This window comes from Phalacrocorax aristotelis, chromosome 2 (genome assembly GCF_949628215.1).
Source record: "Phalacrocorax aristotelis chromosome 2, bGulAri2.1, whole genome shotgun sequence".
In the NCBI taxonomy this organism is placed as follows: domain Eukaryota; kingdom Metazoa; phylum Chordata; class Aves; order Suliformes; family Phalacrocoracidae; genus Phalacrocorax; species Phalacrocorax aristotelis.
The window spans coordinates 76529342-76546944 of record NC_134277.1 but is presented as its reverse complement, the minus strand read 5'-3'; the positions used below and the strand labels follow the sequence as shown (position 1 = coordinate 76546944).

The 17603-nt window shown below is 40.6% G+C and overlaps 1 protein-coding gene across 1 annotated transcript in view; it reads left to right on the top strand.

The window, feature by feature from the left end:
* MYLK4 (myosin light chain kinase family member 4) overlaps positions 1-17180 on the top strand; it is an 84460-nt gene extending 67280 nt beyond the window's left edge. The window contains exons 7-15 of the mRNA XM_075084164.1: positions 372-465; positions 1614-1723; positions 2844-2985; positions 5608-5678; positions 6424-6552; positions 7077-7229; positions 8071-8143; positions 9736-9805; positions 12084-17180. Coding sequence (XP_074940265.1) covers positions 372-465; positions 1614-1723; positions 2844-2985; positions 5608-5678; positions 6424-6552; positions 7077-7229; positions 8071-8143; positions 9736-9777 — 814 coding nt within the window. The 3' untranslated portion in view covers positions 9778-9805; positions 12084-17180. The remainder of the gene's footprint in view (positions 1-371; positions 466-1613; positions 1724-2843; positions 2986-5607; positions 5679-6423; positions 6553-7076; positions 7230-8070; positions 8144-9735; positions 9806-12083) is intronic.
* Positions 17181-17603: the final 423 nt, after the last annotated feature.

Below are 17603 nucleotides of genomic sequence, written 5' to 3'. Positions count from 1 at the left end.
GATCTTAGGTGAGGCTTTGTTCCATCATGAAATCATAACCCTCCCTTGGAGAAGAATGATGAGATGGAGAGGAGCAGAGTGTGCACATAGGTGACTTACTATCCTTACTTCCCTGGGATTAGTCGTTGCATGTTATGAGGTGAGTATAGTGAATCATACAAGTGAGATAATACCAGCTAGGACAGTGTGTGATTTTGGTGTGCCTAAATGAGTAGCAGCAAGTCTAATCTACACAGCAAAATAGCAGCAATAGAGCAACTGAAATAGAACACAGTAGGGACAGGATAATTTCTGTTGTTTATGACTTAGTTTACATTCAGGGCTGACGCCAGTACCACTGAATGATTTTTTTTCCCTCCTTTTTTCCCTAGAGGGCGATTTGGTCAAGTGCACAAATGTGAAGAGAAAGCAACAGGTCTCAAGCTAGCAGCCAAAATTATAAAAGCGAAAGGTCCTAAACAGAAGGTTGGTAGAGTGTGATATTAGTCTTTTGTTCCCCAATGGATACCACACTGTTCTTCAGCTACACAACAGACCATGGCCAAGTGGCTCACAGGCCATCATCCTCACAGGACTACCACACACACCTTCTGGCCTACCCTTGGCTCGAGTTCTATTTCCCTTCTCCTCCAGAACTTTTGTTAACTCATCAAAGCCCTCTTTTTGTGTTTTCTCTCTCCCTTTTTAAAAAATCTTAATTTTCCAACTTTTCTTTCAGCACTTTGTGTTTCTTTGGCATTCCTTTTCTGCTTTCTTCTGTTAATTCTATTAGTGTTTTCTTTAATAGTAAAAACATTTGTCAGGCCTGTGACATAGTGTATTCCCTCCCAAGCATACTGTAGGCTTTTTTTTGCGATGACTTGATGTCACTGTGATGGATGCTGATAACAGGCATGATCTGGGCTCCTGACATCAACACAAATACGGATGAGAAGAATTAGTCTGGCCTGTTTTGCAAACCTCATGGCTATCTGGGGCTTGCTTTCACAAGACAGACATGTATAGCATCCTTTATGTGACAGCGGTGTCAGTAATGGCATTCAAGGGTGGGATTTGTCTCAGCTGCCTGGGGTTGCTAAGGTATAGCTGTGGCCAAGATGATCACCAAGAATCCCCTTATGGAGAGAGAGTGGCGCCACCAGAGAATGATTCAGCCCATCCTAAACTGGATGTCTAAAATAGTTGGGCTGAATAGAGGTACCAGTTTCTCTCTCCCCTGACTGTGAAGGGAGGTTTTTAGATCTGTCCTGGACTTTTCTTACACAGCTTAATTTTGTATACCTATAGCTGGTTGAACAAAGTCCTATTCTGCTGCTCCTCATTTTCTTTACTTCCGTGTGAACCCGCCACTTGTCCATGTAGGCTCTCCCCTTCCTTTTCCCCCCAGATAGCTTATTACTGAAGCAGTCCCCCACTCAAGCTCTGAGTTCAGTCTAGTAGCTCCTATAGTCTTGACATCTACCACTGCAGGAGCAATCAAAGCAAAACCCTGCGTTTGGTTGCCATGAGTGAACGCATGAAGATAATGTAGATGTCTGTTTCAAACTATGTCCTGTTTCATGTATCTTTCTTAGAGAAAAGGCTTCTGTAACAATACTCATGACTCTTTACAGGATGAAGTAAAGAATGAAATCAATGTCATGAACCAGCTGAATCATGTGAACCTCATCCAGCTATATGACGCTTTTGAATCAAAAAATGACATTGTACTAGTCATGGAATAGTAAGTCTGTTCTTTTCTTTCCCATTTTGTCTTTACCACTTTTGCTAGAATTGTCCATTTCCCCTTACTTTCTCCTGAAATTAGAAATAGAGCTTCTTAGAGGTGGAAAGAAAATGTGGAAGATGTTCTCAGGAGCAAAAACAAATGGAATTTAAAATTTTTCCCATGCAGACTTTTAAGCATTTTTTCCAGTGATGTGCCACATTCCTGGTGCTGTAAAGCCAGGTATGCTCCATTTGAAGGTAGGGCTATGTTATATGTCTTCTCTTTAATTTCAAATTTCAATTTGTGTCAGCCAAGAAACAGACCTCTCAGAATATCTCCAGTTTTGTGAGGCAAATGAGAAGACATATTACACCAAAGATGAGCCAGCGGTAGGAGGTGGTGTGCCTAATCTTTATACTGAGTGCCTGGATGGATAAACCTGAAGTTTTATGCTGGGTTATCAGGCCATTTAGGCACAAAATAGCTGCCTTAAAGTCAAGTTAAGCAGATGTTGTCTTAAGGAAGCCAAAAGGAGCATAACTAAAACATTGAAATTCATGGCAGAGGGTTCAAAGTTAGGTGAGTTTTGCTATTCTGGACATTCTCAGATAGTCCTCTGAATTTGGTCTACCTGATTAGCATATCACAAAACGTAAATACCTGTGTAGCTACGAATGTGTAAGCTGGAGGCAATCTGAAATGTGATAAGAAATTAAGAAATCATTTTTGTTGACTTTAGATAGTTTCAAATTGAAATTTTAGATAATGTCCCTCTTAAACTCTGAAGAGAGGAGATTGTGGATTTAAATGCAGATTCTCCAGCATGTTGTCTTGGTTTTCCATGGGGTTTCATTAATGGTGACTCAAGACAGCAAAAGGTTCAAATTTCAAGACTTTCATACTTATCAATGGATGGGAAACTGGACTCTCAGACCTTGAAGACGTTCAGGCCAGTATGCATGAGAACCCAGTTCTTTGAAAGTTCAGATCAGTGTGCAAGCTCATATTGTAGACCCACCTTACTGAACTTGACTGTGAATGACCAAAATAGTCAATAGCATAAATTCTGTATTACTCTAACTGCATGGGATTTGACTTGGACTTGGTCATCACTTTATTGTCTTTCTCTCATCAGTGTGGAAGGAGGAGAGTTATTTGACCGAATTATTGACGAAAACTGCAATTTGACAGAGATGGATACTATCTTGTTCATAAAACAGATCTGCGAGGGAATTCAGTACATGCACCAAATGTACATTCTTCATTTGGATCTCAAGGTAGAGAATTGAGATGTATGTTTTGTGCAACGACAGCTGTGGAAACTCTTCTTCTTAATGATAAGCCCTACAGCTTAGCAGATTCCCATCGCAGAAAAAACAAGGGGCTTTATTCTGCTTCCCTTAGACCAATGTGTATTTACTTATTACTACAGGAGTAAGTAAATTAGCTGAGAATTGTGGTCATATGTCATCAAGCCTCCTAGCGCTTGAATTTTCCACAGGCTGATTTTACAGAAAGCCAGCAGCTAACTACAAATATCTTGCTATTTTCAATTTTGATATTTGGATCTCAAGATATTGTGAAAATATTATTTAATTCAACTGCACAAGATCTCTGTTTCACACATCAGCTATGGGGTAGCAGTTATCCCATTTTTTTTACCACGCAGAAACCGAGGCATGAGTGAGTGGAACTAAATTCAAGGGTCATTCAGGATCAGTGGAAACCTTACAGATCTTTCTGAGGACTACTCTACACTGATGTCATCATGAAAAGGCATCAATAGATAGCCAGCTTAAGGGAAAATACATTAAAATATACTTGCTAAAATTAAAGAAATAAAAACAGTCAGTGGCTGATGTAACAGATACTGTATGTCTGTGCTGGGTTAGGCAATAGCTGCTAGTGCAGCTGAAAGCCTAGAGAATGGTGGCAGATTCTCTGCCACATACCTACCTAGTTATCTGAACTATTCAACTACGTAGGGAAAAAGTCCCCTCGCTTCTTTTTAAAAGCAGATCCACCAATTGCATATTCTTACTGTGGTTGGTTGCTAATGGTTAACTGACACCCCTTAGGAAACATTTCTTATAAAGGTATTTTTCATTAGACTGTACATTTGAGCTGGCCCTTTTTCCTTTAACCCAAATTTTTATAAAATAATAGACTTGTTCCTTACCTCTGTTTAGTGCAGGAATAAAATGGGATGATGTCTTTAGTTTTGTGACTGGCTATAAAGCTTCCTAGTGATCCCTGAGCTTTGCAACAAAGCAAAAATGTAGCTGTACGCTTCTACGGGTGAACTTATCTTGGGCCGCATATCTCCGGGACACAGGGCTCTACCCACCCTGGGGACAGTGATGCACAGACATCAATATGATGGATACAAAATGTCCGTTTATTTAGCTGCGTCACACGCTTATATAGCTCTTGCGCTTCCTGTTCCTGCCACTCCTATGGGGAGGAGTCTATCTTTCCGTCACATCCCGTGATCTTCCGGTCGCCGATCCCTGTCTATTCCCCTACACAAAAAGAAGCAAAAAGCGCACAAGACAGTTTTCTCTTTGGTGAGATTTTTATTATGGCTGCTGTTTTTGGCTTGTGATAACTGAGTTAATATAGTACACCTTTAATGTTGTTCGCGTATATATTATTGCAGTGGTTAAGCAAATGAGCAGATGCCTGTTGGGACCAGCTTTAGTTGCTAATCGATGACCAGGCTCACTTTTCTCTTTTTTTATAAACATCCAGTTACCCAGAAATCTGTCAAGCAGAAGTTCACGTGGTTCTTTGGGACACATTAATTATGTTCTTGGAGATGGCACAGTTCTAATATGAGGTCAAACTGTTGACAAAAAAATGCATATACAATCCAAGAAATTCTTCCCAGAGACCTCTTTTCATGTGCTTGCCAGCTATGGCTTCTCACTTCTGTTTTGCTTGTTCATAGATTGCTGTCAGTAACAAATGAGTTTGGGGAAGAAAGCTTGAAATTGAAAGAAAACCATTCTCATCATAATCATCCAGGACCTCAGAAACTATGGACATATGGTGTTTAAAAGTCCTACATGTAAAATAAATTAGTAACGGTGACAAAGGTTAACTAATGTTTTAAGTGTTGAGGGCTGTTTTGTTTCAAAGAAGACTGAATGAGCAACAAGATGGAGTAGCTATAAAACTGCTGGCAGTGAATGTGAGGCTGTATTTCAGGTATTTACGTTTCAAAGACAATTGGCCAAATCCTGTTCTCAGTCCCTTCTGTATGAATTTGGAGTAGTTCTAGGAAGTTAATGGATTCCTGCCAGGGAAGTGAAGAACAGCATTTGGCCCTATGAAAATCCAGAGGGATTTAACCTGTGAATCCTACCTTTTGCTAAAATTGTCTGAGAAGAGCATAAAGTTGATGTGACTAGCTTAATATATCAGTGTTCAATCAGTTACTGCCAGAACATTCATGAACTCAGAAACTTAAAGTTGTAAGATGAACTTCAAAGCCCAACAAATTAGATTAAAAAAAATCGATGTCAGTTGATTAAGGTCTGTAAAATCACAGTGCCAGCATCCTGAAATCCCTCTTTGGAAGTCTGCATTCTCTGTCCCACTCTCCCTAACGAGCTCTTTATCTCACTGCTGCCTTATGTCAAATTGAAAGGCCAAGGAGAAGAAAAAGCAGATGCAGGCACAGAAAACACGACACCAACTGGTGTGTGATAGCTGCGCGGGGTGTGGGGTTTGGGGGGGTTCGGGGTACCCATGCAGAGAAATCTGAACAAGGAGGAAAGCAAAGGTGCTTATGAGATGATTGCTGTGTTTTTAGCGTTTTCATCCCTGGAGTTTGCTAAAAGACCAGGTTTTCATACTTGTTTCTCATTAAAGTGTTTTTTGGTTTCTCTTGGCAGCCTGAGAATATCCTGTGTGTGAACCGAGCAGCAAATCAAATAAAAATTATAGATTTTGGATTGGCAAGAAGGTACATGCGTGTGTTGTTGCTAATTGTAAATTAATTGGGAAACAATGAAGAGAAGTATTACATCTCTACAATGACGTATTAGCTATATAATGGTCTCCTACTGTTCTTCGGACAAATTTAATGTGTCTCTCTTAACCAGGGATATCTTTTAAAAAAGAATGTTTGGAGCTGAGTAAAAAAGATTTATTCTGAAGCCTTTTTTCACGTACAAGGTTGAAAGAGGGCTGATTCTGACTAAGCATGCACATAAGTAGATTGGAACAGCTAAAATGGACAAAACCAGTGGCACATCTTGCCTGGCCTTTTGTCTCTGATGTTACAAGATTCTTAAAAAGAGAGTGTAAGAGACCATCAAGGGCTATTACAATATATCCCATGCTACATCACTTTCCAGTTTAATTAGGTACCATAACCTCAGTGAAGGATTTACTGGTTAAAAATTCCATACCTATGATATGGAGAAGTCCCAAAAGGATGATAACAGCTGCTCCAAGGGGTCCTTGAAAACTGAATGTCTTCCTTTGTGTAGCAGTTGGATTTTGCCCTGAAGTATGATATAAAGCTTGCAAACATTTTTCATTCTATATATGGGTATATTTATTTTTGCTTTGTATCTCTGTCTGTCCTTGTTTTCCTACTGAATTTCCTGTATGCTTCTGAAATCCCTCTAAGTGCTAAACAACTTATGATACAACTTTAATTAGAGCTATAATTGATGTTCTCTGTTAATGTTTCCATTTCCTAGATATAAGCCCAGGGAAAAACTTCGAGTTAACTTTGGGACTCCAGAGTTTCTTGCTCCTGAAGTTGTGAATTATGAGTTTGTCTCCTTTCCTACAGACATGTGGAGCATAGGAGTAATCGCTTATATGCTGTAAGTAGGATTCAGTCTCTGCTTTGTAAGCTGTTTCTAGGTTGAATGTGTCAGTCATCCAAATTTGTTGTTATACTGGAAGGCTGACAAAATCTGTACCTGAAATAGAAAATGTAGGCTTCTTTCCAAATTCCATATTCAGTAATCTCTGCCCTTTTCCAATCACCGTGAACTTCTGTCTTTGTTTTACTGCGCATTTCTCATGGGCGTTTGAATATCACACTTCCAGAATAAGGTAGGCTGCATGGTAAGTTCCCAGTAGGTATGTGCAAGAGTGGTCAGAGGTCTAGAAAATATGACCTACCATGAAAGACAGTCATGCTTGGTTTGTTAGGGAAGAAGGGTGATTATATAAACATGTAAATAGAATAGAGAATGAGAATGGTCTAGAGATTTTCTTACAGAACAACATGTTGCAAATTAGGCCAGGAGTAACAGAACAATCATAGGTGGCACACTGGAGATCGTGTGTAGAGGAATGGGAAAAGATAGGAGGATTGAACATTTTGGTTTTTTTACTTTAGCCTCAGTGGATTGTCTCCTTTTTTGGGTGATGATGACAATGAGACCCTCAACAATATCCTGTCCTGTAGCTGGGATTTTGAAGATGAAGAATTTCAAGGTGTTTCTGATCAGGCCAAAGATTTCATCTCAAAGCTTCTCATCAAGGAAAAATGGTATATAATGCCTGTGTCTTTGAAATGTATGTTCCATGCCATTATGTCACAGTTGTGGCAATTGTACTGCTTCATTGCAGAACTATCATGACTTACCAAAGTGTTTTATGTTAGTTTAAGAAGGACAGGGAACTCCTTGACCAAGTCCAGTGGAGAGCTACCAAGATGATCAGGGGGCTGGAGCATCTCCCTTATGAGGAAAGGCTGAGAGACTTGGGGTTGTTCAGCCTGGAGAAGGGATGACTGAGGGGGGATTTAATCAATACCTATAAATATCTAAAGGGTGTGTGTCAGGACGATGGGACTAGGCTTTTTTTCAGTGGTGCCCAATGACAGGACATGGGGCAATGGGCACAAGTTGGAGCACAGGAAGTTCCACTTAAACATGAGAAAAAACTTCTTTCCTGTGAGGATGACAGAGCAGTGGAAGAGACTGCCCAGGGAGGGTGTGGAGTCTCCTTCCCTGGAGACATTCAAAACCCACCTGGACGCGTTCCTGTGCCCCCTGCTCTGGGTGTGCCTGCTCAAGCAGGGGGGTTGGACGAGATGATCTCCAGAGGTCCCTTCCAACCCCTGCCATTCTGTGATTCTGTCATGTCCAGTTAGAATATCTTAATGCCACTTCATTGATGTTGTTCATTATGTCCATAAAATGATCTGAAGTCACCTGAAAGTATTTTTGCTGTGAAACCAAACTTAATTTAATGGATTAGCTGCCATCTGGCATAGTGTCCTGAAATGACAGCATTTCATGATAGCAGAACACATGTCCTGTAGGAGATAATTGTTGAATTGTAGGATTCTAGGAAAAACACTTAAAAGCATTCTTATTTTCCTTTAGCTGGAGAATAAGTGCAACTGCTGCCTTAAAACATCCATGGTTATCAGACCACAAGCTCCACTGCAGACTCCAGGTCCCTAAATTTAAATACCCTTGTGCATTATAGATCTGCTGTTGCCTTCTTGTGTTGTCACTTCACTATTTGCTTTGACATTTTTCTTATCTGCTTTTGAGTCCTCCTTGCTGCTGTATTTCTTGCTGCTGTGAGCCATGTGTGTCCCTTAGCTTGTATTTAGCTGTTATAATTTGCATGCTCACACTTGCTCATCAGATTTTGCATGTCTGGGAAGAAATAAGTTGCTGTGTGTTGCAGAGTGGATCCATTTCTTAGCAAAGTGAGACTATTTACAAAATGAGCACTGAATTACCATATGAAAAGAGTTTTCCAGCTGGGGATGGTTCTGCTTCCTGCTTTGAAAACACTTTCAGGCTCTCCTGAAGTCCCATGTAAGTGCTGAATTTCATCCTACCTCTTCCCATGGGATGCCTTTCCCAGCAGAGCCTGGAACCTCAGCCAGTGCACATCTTTGTACTTAAGCACCTTCTTGCCCTTCGAGGGTAGCCAGCGTAGTGGCCATCACAAAAGCAGCAGTTGTATGTTCACACGAACAGTTCCACTGGGCTGAACTGGAGGATCAACAAGATTTTTAGATCGTTTTGAATATTCCTCTGTTAAGTAGTCAGTGAGTTTGGAAGATTCACACTGTTGATGAGCTTGCCGTTGGCTGAATCTCAGTGAGTCCACTTTGTGAATCACTGGTTCCCGAGGGGATAATTTTAAGCAGGGTTCAGAATTTTTACAGCATTTGAAGTGCAATATTCACTTCCTCCTTTGCAGGCAAAGCACGTCTATGTTAAAATGACTGCTGTATTGCTTAGGATGTATATGTCAAGGTGCTGTTTGAACTGCAGCCGTCATTAAGAATTAAGAGACCATATTATTAATTAATAAAATAATCTAATTAAAATAAGAGCAAAGGTTCTAATGATAAGAAGGCAGTAGCAGTGCTGCTGATGAGATGGTGTGGGTTCTGGGCAGGATGGACTGAGTAGTGTCCCGACAGCTCTGTCCTAGTGAGATGTTCCTGTTATACAAAGTAGGATAACAAGAAGTAGTATAAAATGGGAAATAATAACAATCAAATAAATTATTATAATTTTCATTGAAATTTAGTTATCATTATAATCTCCCAGAACAGCAATGCCCATGAGGTTATTAGACGATTTATAAGTGTGCATATGCAGTAAAAATAAAAGAGTTTGTCAGAGGTAAGTATCTCTTTAGAGGGTTTCATAGGATAAAATTTGACTCCATTAATTGGGCTCTAGTGAAGCTCTGGTTCTGCAAACCAGGGAACAGACTGCCTTTTCCAGATGCTACAAGAGCATGGGCTGCTTACCTGCTGTGCTGCTTCCTATCGCCAATTTTCTTCTGGGGAAACCCTACCCTAATAGAAACCTTACAGCTCATGTTGTCCTTTGTAGCTCCTCCTCCCTCATATTTGTTATTCATATTTCTTGTGCTTTACAAAAATAGCTTCACTAAATGTGCTGATGTTGTGGTGTTCTGCCTTCACCTTAACTAGAGATAAGATGTGACTGATCTTCAGTTAATGCCCCAATAATGTCATCTTTCTTTCTTTTTTTGTTTTTCTTTTCCCCTAGAAGAAGGCTAAAGGTGTGTCCCAAGCACCTCCGGTTCAATAACCTCTCTGAAAGAGCTGCCAAACAGAAGGTTTGTTTTGGGTCCCAAGTGTTTCTTCAGACATAAGTATTGTAGCCCCTGCAGAAGGGATCAGTGGGCGGCTGAAAACCTTGTGTAGTCCAAAGTGCACGGTCCAAACTCATTCACCACCACCATCCCTGCTGTTGTTTGGAAAGCGTTCAAAATGTAAACTGGCCCTATCACTTATACCAAGTCACAGCAATGTGAAAAAAAAATCATATATATGAAGCCATATGTGCTGCAAACCCTGGCCAATTTAGAGGGAATAGTTATGCTCCCACTGGCTCTCATGGGGCAGGATTTCACCCAATAATTTTTCAGTGTTGAAAGCTTTCAGGTTTTCATGCTGTGGTTAGGAATATGGTTTAAAAAGGGTAGAAATATGAAAAGTAATTACTTTTTAGCAAAGGCACGGGCCAGACCCTCAGGGCGGGCAGTTCCACTCACTGTAGTGAAACAAAAGTGAGGTGTCCCCTAAAAGAAGCTGCTCCACACTTTCGAGGACCCAGTTCTGACAGGGCACTTCTCTGCCCTTTTAGCCTGTAGCAACCCAAACAAATTTTGACAGAGCATCTCTGTCCTTTTTTTCTGTCTCCCTGTTTTTGCCCTTCCATTAACAAACACTTCATTAGTGGTTCTCAAGCTGGCTTGCTTGCCTTCCCTGGGGATCAGGGAGACTCGAGTCTGCTCCCATGTTCTGTCTCTGGTCTTTGACCAAAGCATACTCACTCAGCCACTTTGAAATCAGGCTACCTCAGGCAGTACAGTATCTCCATAAACCAGTACACCAATTCCCACAGCCCCATTTGCCAACTGCCGCAGAAACTGCTGCCTCTGTTGAAGGACCATGGGAACCACTCAGAGGTTCTGGGGGCATCTCTGGGCAAAACTCAGTGGAGGGTCAAGATGTGAATGAGGCTGAGAACACACACATTGTAAAACCACTTCCTCTTAGTTGTGCGTCATGAGTAACAACCAGGATGCCAAAATAATAGTCCACTTTTCACCACAAGCAAGTTTTTAATGCCGCTGTCATGCATCATCTGCTTGGTAGCGCAAGTGATGTACTGGGTTTTGTTTGCAGCAGCTTTTGTCCAGAAACATGTTAAAAGGAGGGTATTGTGAGAGGTTGAAATTTTTGTTCTGTTTTGACTAAGTAAAATTAGAACAGATTTTATACAGCGTACTGTAGTAACACAGAAGTTAATGATCTTTTTATGAGGTATCCTGGGGACTTGAAGCTGCCTTTCCATGGTACACTGGAGGTCAGTGAGGGCTAAGGTACCATTATTATATTCTACTTGCTCTCTGAAGCCACATAACTTCCTGATATGGTAATGTCTCAGCATCAACTTCTGTAGTGGGAATCCAGTGGGAATGAATACCTCTTTGTGATCCTTAGCATTCACAACCACTTCACTAGTGCTGGGGAGGTTACATGAAGCTTTGGTCCACTCACCTACTTGCTTCTATGTAGTAGTTTTCTAAACAGGTTTTCCTGACCTGTTACAGGACTAGTGTTTTTATCAGTATTTCCCATTTCAAGCCACTAATTGCACAGGAACCAAATGATGAAAACTCTCCCTCTCTAATGCAGGAAGCACCATATTACACAATTTTCTATTACAACCAAAATCAACTTTGAGATAAATTGACTGTCCAACAGCAGTCAAAATTATTTTTAAATAAACTTTTTATAGCTTTGTAACATAGTAACCTACCCATGATCTAACCTGCAGGAAAACCTGGTTTTGGCTTTTGCAGTGTTATTTCCTCTGCCTGTGTTTTTCTTGTTGGAGTTTATTTGAGTTTACTTAATGAGTGGATCTAAAGTCATAGCAGAGCTTTGTTTTTAAAGAATCCCTTCAGCTATTTTTATCAGGCAAGTAGTATGGTTACCACATTTAACCCAAAATAATACACTCAAGTGCCAGTCGATTTAGACCTGGCATTATAAATGCTTGCAGTGGTAACACAAATAAATGGAGAGGTTTGCAGCGTGCCTTTTCATGCTGTGATCTGTATGACAAGAGAGGCAAAAAAGCAGAGTAGCTGCATTTCAAGAGAGACCTTCAGGACCAATTCTCCACTTAACAAAGAGGCCTTGTCTTTTTAATATTGTATAAAACATCTCACAAATAGGGTGGCTGCAAGAACCCTTTGTAAGCAAGAAGCTTCAGTGCTGCTTTCTTTTCCCTGTGCACAAAGAAACCACCACGTGGTTGTCCTAGAACACTTAACTAAATAGAAAAAGTATACTGCTGAATTAGTTTTGTTTATTTTGCAGAAAAGCTGCTGTGTGGTTACTGCTGCTAAGAGATTTGAAAATATCAGCAGTCTTGGTGCTTTACCCCCCTGCCGTGAGTAAGACTTCTACTAAATGGACCAACAGCACTTTAGCTGCAGGACAAGTCCCAGCATTGCTGACTGCTTCTTCTCTATTCAGCTGTTGAAAGAAGGAAAATATTTCTCCAGGTTGCAGGAAGGTGTTTCTTCTGGAGCACCATGTTCTCCACATCTGGGAGTGCTACATTAGCTTGGATTCATAATTAACTTTTCTTTATCTCGTCTTGCATCCTCATTTACTTATCAAAGGCTCCTTAAGGTTCAGATTATCAGGTTAAATTGACTGTTTCTCATCTCAGCCCAGAAGGCAGTCTGTCACTGTGTAGCCAAGGTTGCTTGGTCAGTGGAGTCAAATAATTAAAAAAAAAATGCAGCCAATTTAAAGCTGCCTTATGTAGAAGATTTGAAGTTTGTTTTTCCTGTCACTCTAAAATGAGCTAAGGATTAGCTCAACGAAAGTTAAAGCCATGTTAATGTAACACCAGTGGAAGTGAGAAATGAAGCTTTCCTTGCACGTAGGTGAATTTGCTGCAACCATGATATGATACATTTTAGGGCTTTTTAGCCTGATGAATTACTGTTTGCTTTAAACACACTTGGATTAATTAAAGAAGAAAGAAAACAAGGCACTGTTCACTGGTACCCATGCAGACTCTGTTCTCCGATATGCAAGTGTAATTCAGGCTTATTTTAACAGAGGGTGATTTTACAGCAGCTAATTTGTTTAATGCTAATAGGACTGATTAAGACCATTCGCAAAGAGGAGAGTCAGTCCCCTGCTCATAACCTCTGGGTACAGGCCCAAGTGAAAATCCTCTGTTTTCCAAAGTTTTCCTTTCTTATCTTGCTCCCAAGGCTTTCTGATTCATAACTAGATTAAAAACTGGGAGTCAGAACAGCTGAATCCTTTACTTGAGATTGTTTGAGTATGGCTTGTTATTAAGTGAATCTGAGTCTTAGTTGCCTAGGCTGTAAGGTTAAAATAATGAGACTTACTCCCTGCTGTATATGGCTTTCTGACTGCTTGGTTTCAGAACTACATAAATGCAAAGCACAGTGAGTATTTTCTTCAATGATGCTGACATATTGTGGTGCCATTAGATTTTCTTTGATTAATGCTGTTCTGATCAACCTACATATTAATATAGCTATCTCTATATATTTATCTATACGTTTCATATGTATTTATATTTAAATTGTGTCTTTTTTTAAGGGGATCAACATAAAGACAAAACGGTATTATTCACCACCACGCAATTAATTGTTTTTCATACCTTTGTCCTTTCTGGATACCGTTCATATTGAAATAAAGGGGCCCATTAATGGGACATCATGGCCATGACATTCTCTACAGCTAGTTTGATCCAATGTTTTAAAGCCATTGTTAGTAGATCACTTAAGGCTGCTCCTGTAAATGGATAGGGCTCCTTACAGCTGTGAAATCTAAGAAATACTGATGTGTTGTACTTGTTGTTGCAAATACATGAGACCCATTATTACTATCACACAGTGACTCACCATGTAACTATGATACCATGTAGAGCACTGCCACCTTCAAATCCTTATCTGTAGTCATAACTAAATTAGACTTTGACTACCAGAAATGGAAGTTTCTTTGGGAAAAGGCTAAGCAGTCACAAAGCAAGAAAACGAGCATATGACTTTTAGATAGGAACCGGGCTGTTTATTTTTAGTCACTATTTATGTTTGCCTGTGCAAAATAAATAGAAAAGCTACCTTTCTGTAAGGGCTGGAGTTCCCAGTCCTGTTCTGACTGCCTTCAAGACATTGTAGTCGTTTGTGCAGTAAACAACTCAATGATCAGACTAAAATGCAGCAGACCACTTTGGAATGACGAGATCTCATTATGCACTTTAGTGCCAGTATTGTAGGATTGGGTTAGGGGTTTTGTTTTCCTGTGGTAGATTTTACGTGGGTATGAATAAATTGCATGTCATTTTGAATCTTATTAACTATACTGAAATAACAGTGTGACTACAGTCTTATCTGCTTTGTTGCTCAGCTGAATTAAGAGGATTTATCATTTGTGGATAGATGCATCTGAGTAGTAATTAACAGCTTAGTGGCATGAAGATCAGCCCTGTGTTAGAGTGTGTCCCCCTGAGTCAGCCACAAACCCTCCAGGAGCTGTAGGAGAAAGTGGCCTCTGTTACACACATCCACAGAGTTCATTGGTACAGCGCTCTGCAAGAAATGTGTACATGTGAATTACTAGGGAGGGTGGAAGAGCTTGACATATGTCACACACTTTGGGAGGCTAGGCCTTTCCAGAAGGCATGAGTTGAAGAGGGGGTGCCTCACTAGCCCCTTGCTTGTGCAACAGGGCAGTGTGTTAATATACTCAAGGGATTTAACTTTCATTCCCACTAACATGGATAATGATGGTCACACTCTTGAGTCTTATCTGTAAACTGCTCAACTGTTTCATCCTTGGAACACTCCTGTAGTGGGGGATGATGTTGAGATGGGGACAGCTGGAGGAAGTCGGGGTGAGCAAGTCTGTACAGTGACTGAAGGTGCCATTTGGTGCCCAGCACACGCGTGGGCCTGCAGGTGTCCAGCGGAGGAGGGAAAAATCCCAAGTGTACTTCTTAGTTTTGCCGCACAGACTCTAGCTCTGCAGCACTGAGTCAAAAGGGAGGCACGTTACCGAGATCATTATCATTATCAAGGGTAAAAAAATTATACTGTTGTGCAATTATCACATGTATAGTGATGTGCCTGAGAAAAACGTCTCCAGAAGTGTTTGTATCTTTTCTGGATATTGTAATTTTAGTTAAATAATAATGCGACACAACTTCTTTTTAGTGGCTTTTTAATTCTGTCTCATTGCACTTTGAGCAGCATGCTGTTTTGTGTGTGTGTGTGCGCGCGCGTGTGCAAGTTTGGTTTTGGTTCCATTTTCCTTAAATATGTTCTCTAATGACTAATAGCTAGAGAATGCTGTATTAAATTATTGTTTTGACACAATATTATTTATTTTCTACTAGGTAATAGTAAGTTGACTAGGTTCTCGTAAGTCAACTGCATCTATGTGAGTTTGCTTATTATCATTTCTGTTGCGTATTGATTTAAGCGATTGCATTTGGAAACCATGAATTACTGTGCTTGAGAGCAGGTTTGGGTGTGAAAGACACTGTACTAGCTGTTGTTACTCCATTTAGCTGTATACCCACAGACAGCCAGAGATAGCTGCAGGTACTACAGGAGTGATATAGAAACATCGGTTGTCGTGGAAGGGATGAAGTGTGAAGATGCAGTATTTGGTCTGTGTACACCATCGTATTCTTCCTGACATGTGAAAATTAAAGGCAGTATTATGGGAACATAGTGATTTATACTAAGTGGTGATTTGACCCCCAGGTTTGCATACAGACTCCCTGTTGGACTGCAAAAAGGCAGCGGCTTTCTGTTCGGAAAGGCAGCTTTAGCAGTAATGTTACATAGGGGCTGTTCTGCACAGACGACCTGGAAGTTGAAGGCACTCTGTGACTGACAGATTTTCCCAGGGTCTCGGATGTAACTGTACTCAGGACAGCATGACTTTACTTGTCAGGCACTGAAAGACAGCTGTCACCTGGCACTTATAAGAATTAGGATGCTGTTATTCCCATTTCTATAGGTGCAGCGGAAAGATTCAGCTAGAGAAAATCTCAGAGAGTTTTGCTGAAGATCTACTAGAGTAGTCTAACATTAGCATCGGGATTAGAAGCAAATTTGTTTTGCTGAAAGTGGGACACTAGTGGCTTTCCAACTCTTTTTTATGTGTTGAACATCCCGGAGACTATGAAATGGGTAAAAACCTTTACTGCAGAAGGATGTTGATACTGTCATATCCATGTCTGCGAGCATCTGCAGCCAGTCACTCCCCTGAATGCCCTCACAGCATAAGTGGTTGGCAATCTGTGATAATCCACTCTGGAGATTACAACAGAAGCTACTTCTTAACTTCTTTTTCATATTCCTTCTAATGTCAGAAGCTGGAAAAAGTTAAAGCCTAAGCTAAATTCTGCTATAACTTGATTCCAACCAGGAATAACAGTGCAGGTCCACAGAATTAAATAAGGGAAGTGCTTGCTCCACCTTTTGTGATGTGAGTAGCACAAAAAACCCAGTTTAACCCCCCTCTTCCTGCCAAAAAAATCTATTGCACCAGTCCTGACCAGTAAAAATAAAAAGAACCTTAATTTTTTAACAGTTAAGGAATCTCAAGATACAATTTTTCTGCAGTGGTTAAACTGTTGCAATAAGAGTCAAGGTATTTCAGCATGTTCAATTTAATGCTGACGTTACAAATCACTGACAGCCTCTTTCAGCAAATGGTCCCCACCAGCAGAAGTTGTGAGAAAAGCAGGTGTTTGTCAGCTCTTCTCCGCTGATGGGGACCTGAACACATCCCACCTCCTTCCCCTGGCCCCACCAGTGAGCAGGGCAGTTCTTAGCTTGTGGGCTCTCAATATGTGAAAGCGATTGAAGTGTTGCTTAGTGTCAAACCCACAGCAGTGATGAATGAACAAGCACCGAAGCTCCAAACTCCTTCCAGGAGGATGCTGCATCTTCATGTACTACTTTTATCGTCACTGATAGATACTTGTCCTTGTGTCTTATGTGAATAAAACTAAACACTGCATGAATCCATTTAGGGACTTTAGATGTTTTCACCTTCCATGAAGGCTTGGTACCTGAACAACTAACTACCTGTTTCAAATCTTAGATGAAGTCTGGTAGAGGTAACACTTTGTAAATATAGTGTTTAGCTGTGTCGGTAGAGTTAGTGATCACATTTTGGTGCAGTAGAACTAATGTTTGTGTACCCCACAGCAACTTCTCTTAAATTTAGACAACAGGCATGTGAGAACTAAATTATGAAGCACGTGGATTTTCATGTACTATATCACTTCGGCTTGCATATCTGGTTTTGTTGATTAACTCATGTATCTCTGGTATGTGTTCTTTTGTGAAAAACATGAAGCAATCTTGTAAAAAGATGACTGAGGAATAAATGCTGATTTTGTTTACTCCAGGGTTTTTGTTTGTTGTATTTAATGTGCCTGTCGTTTATACTAGTAGGTAATCGAAAGAAACATGGCCTTTTTCCCAGCTGCTGTCTCGAGATGCATGAAGGTGAAAGAAGAGTAATTTCCACTGAAACAAATATACCTAAGTCGAAGGTTTGCTCAGGCTCACAGCCTCCACTCACCCCTTGTAAGGAAGACTCAGCTCTCTCTGCAAATAACTAGGACTTGAGGTGCTCTCAACTGCCATCTTGCTGCTAGTCCTTAGACCAGGTCACTGGGGAGGAAGAAGAGATTACTCAAATTTCTTGTGCTCGGTCGCTCAAAGGACCTGGTGTCACTCTTTTCTCCCTACATTGTCACACTTGGACTGTTGGCTTGTTATTCAGTATTGCTGTCTGGGGAACACACTTTAACCTAACCCA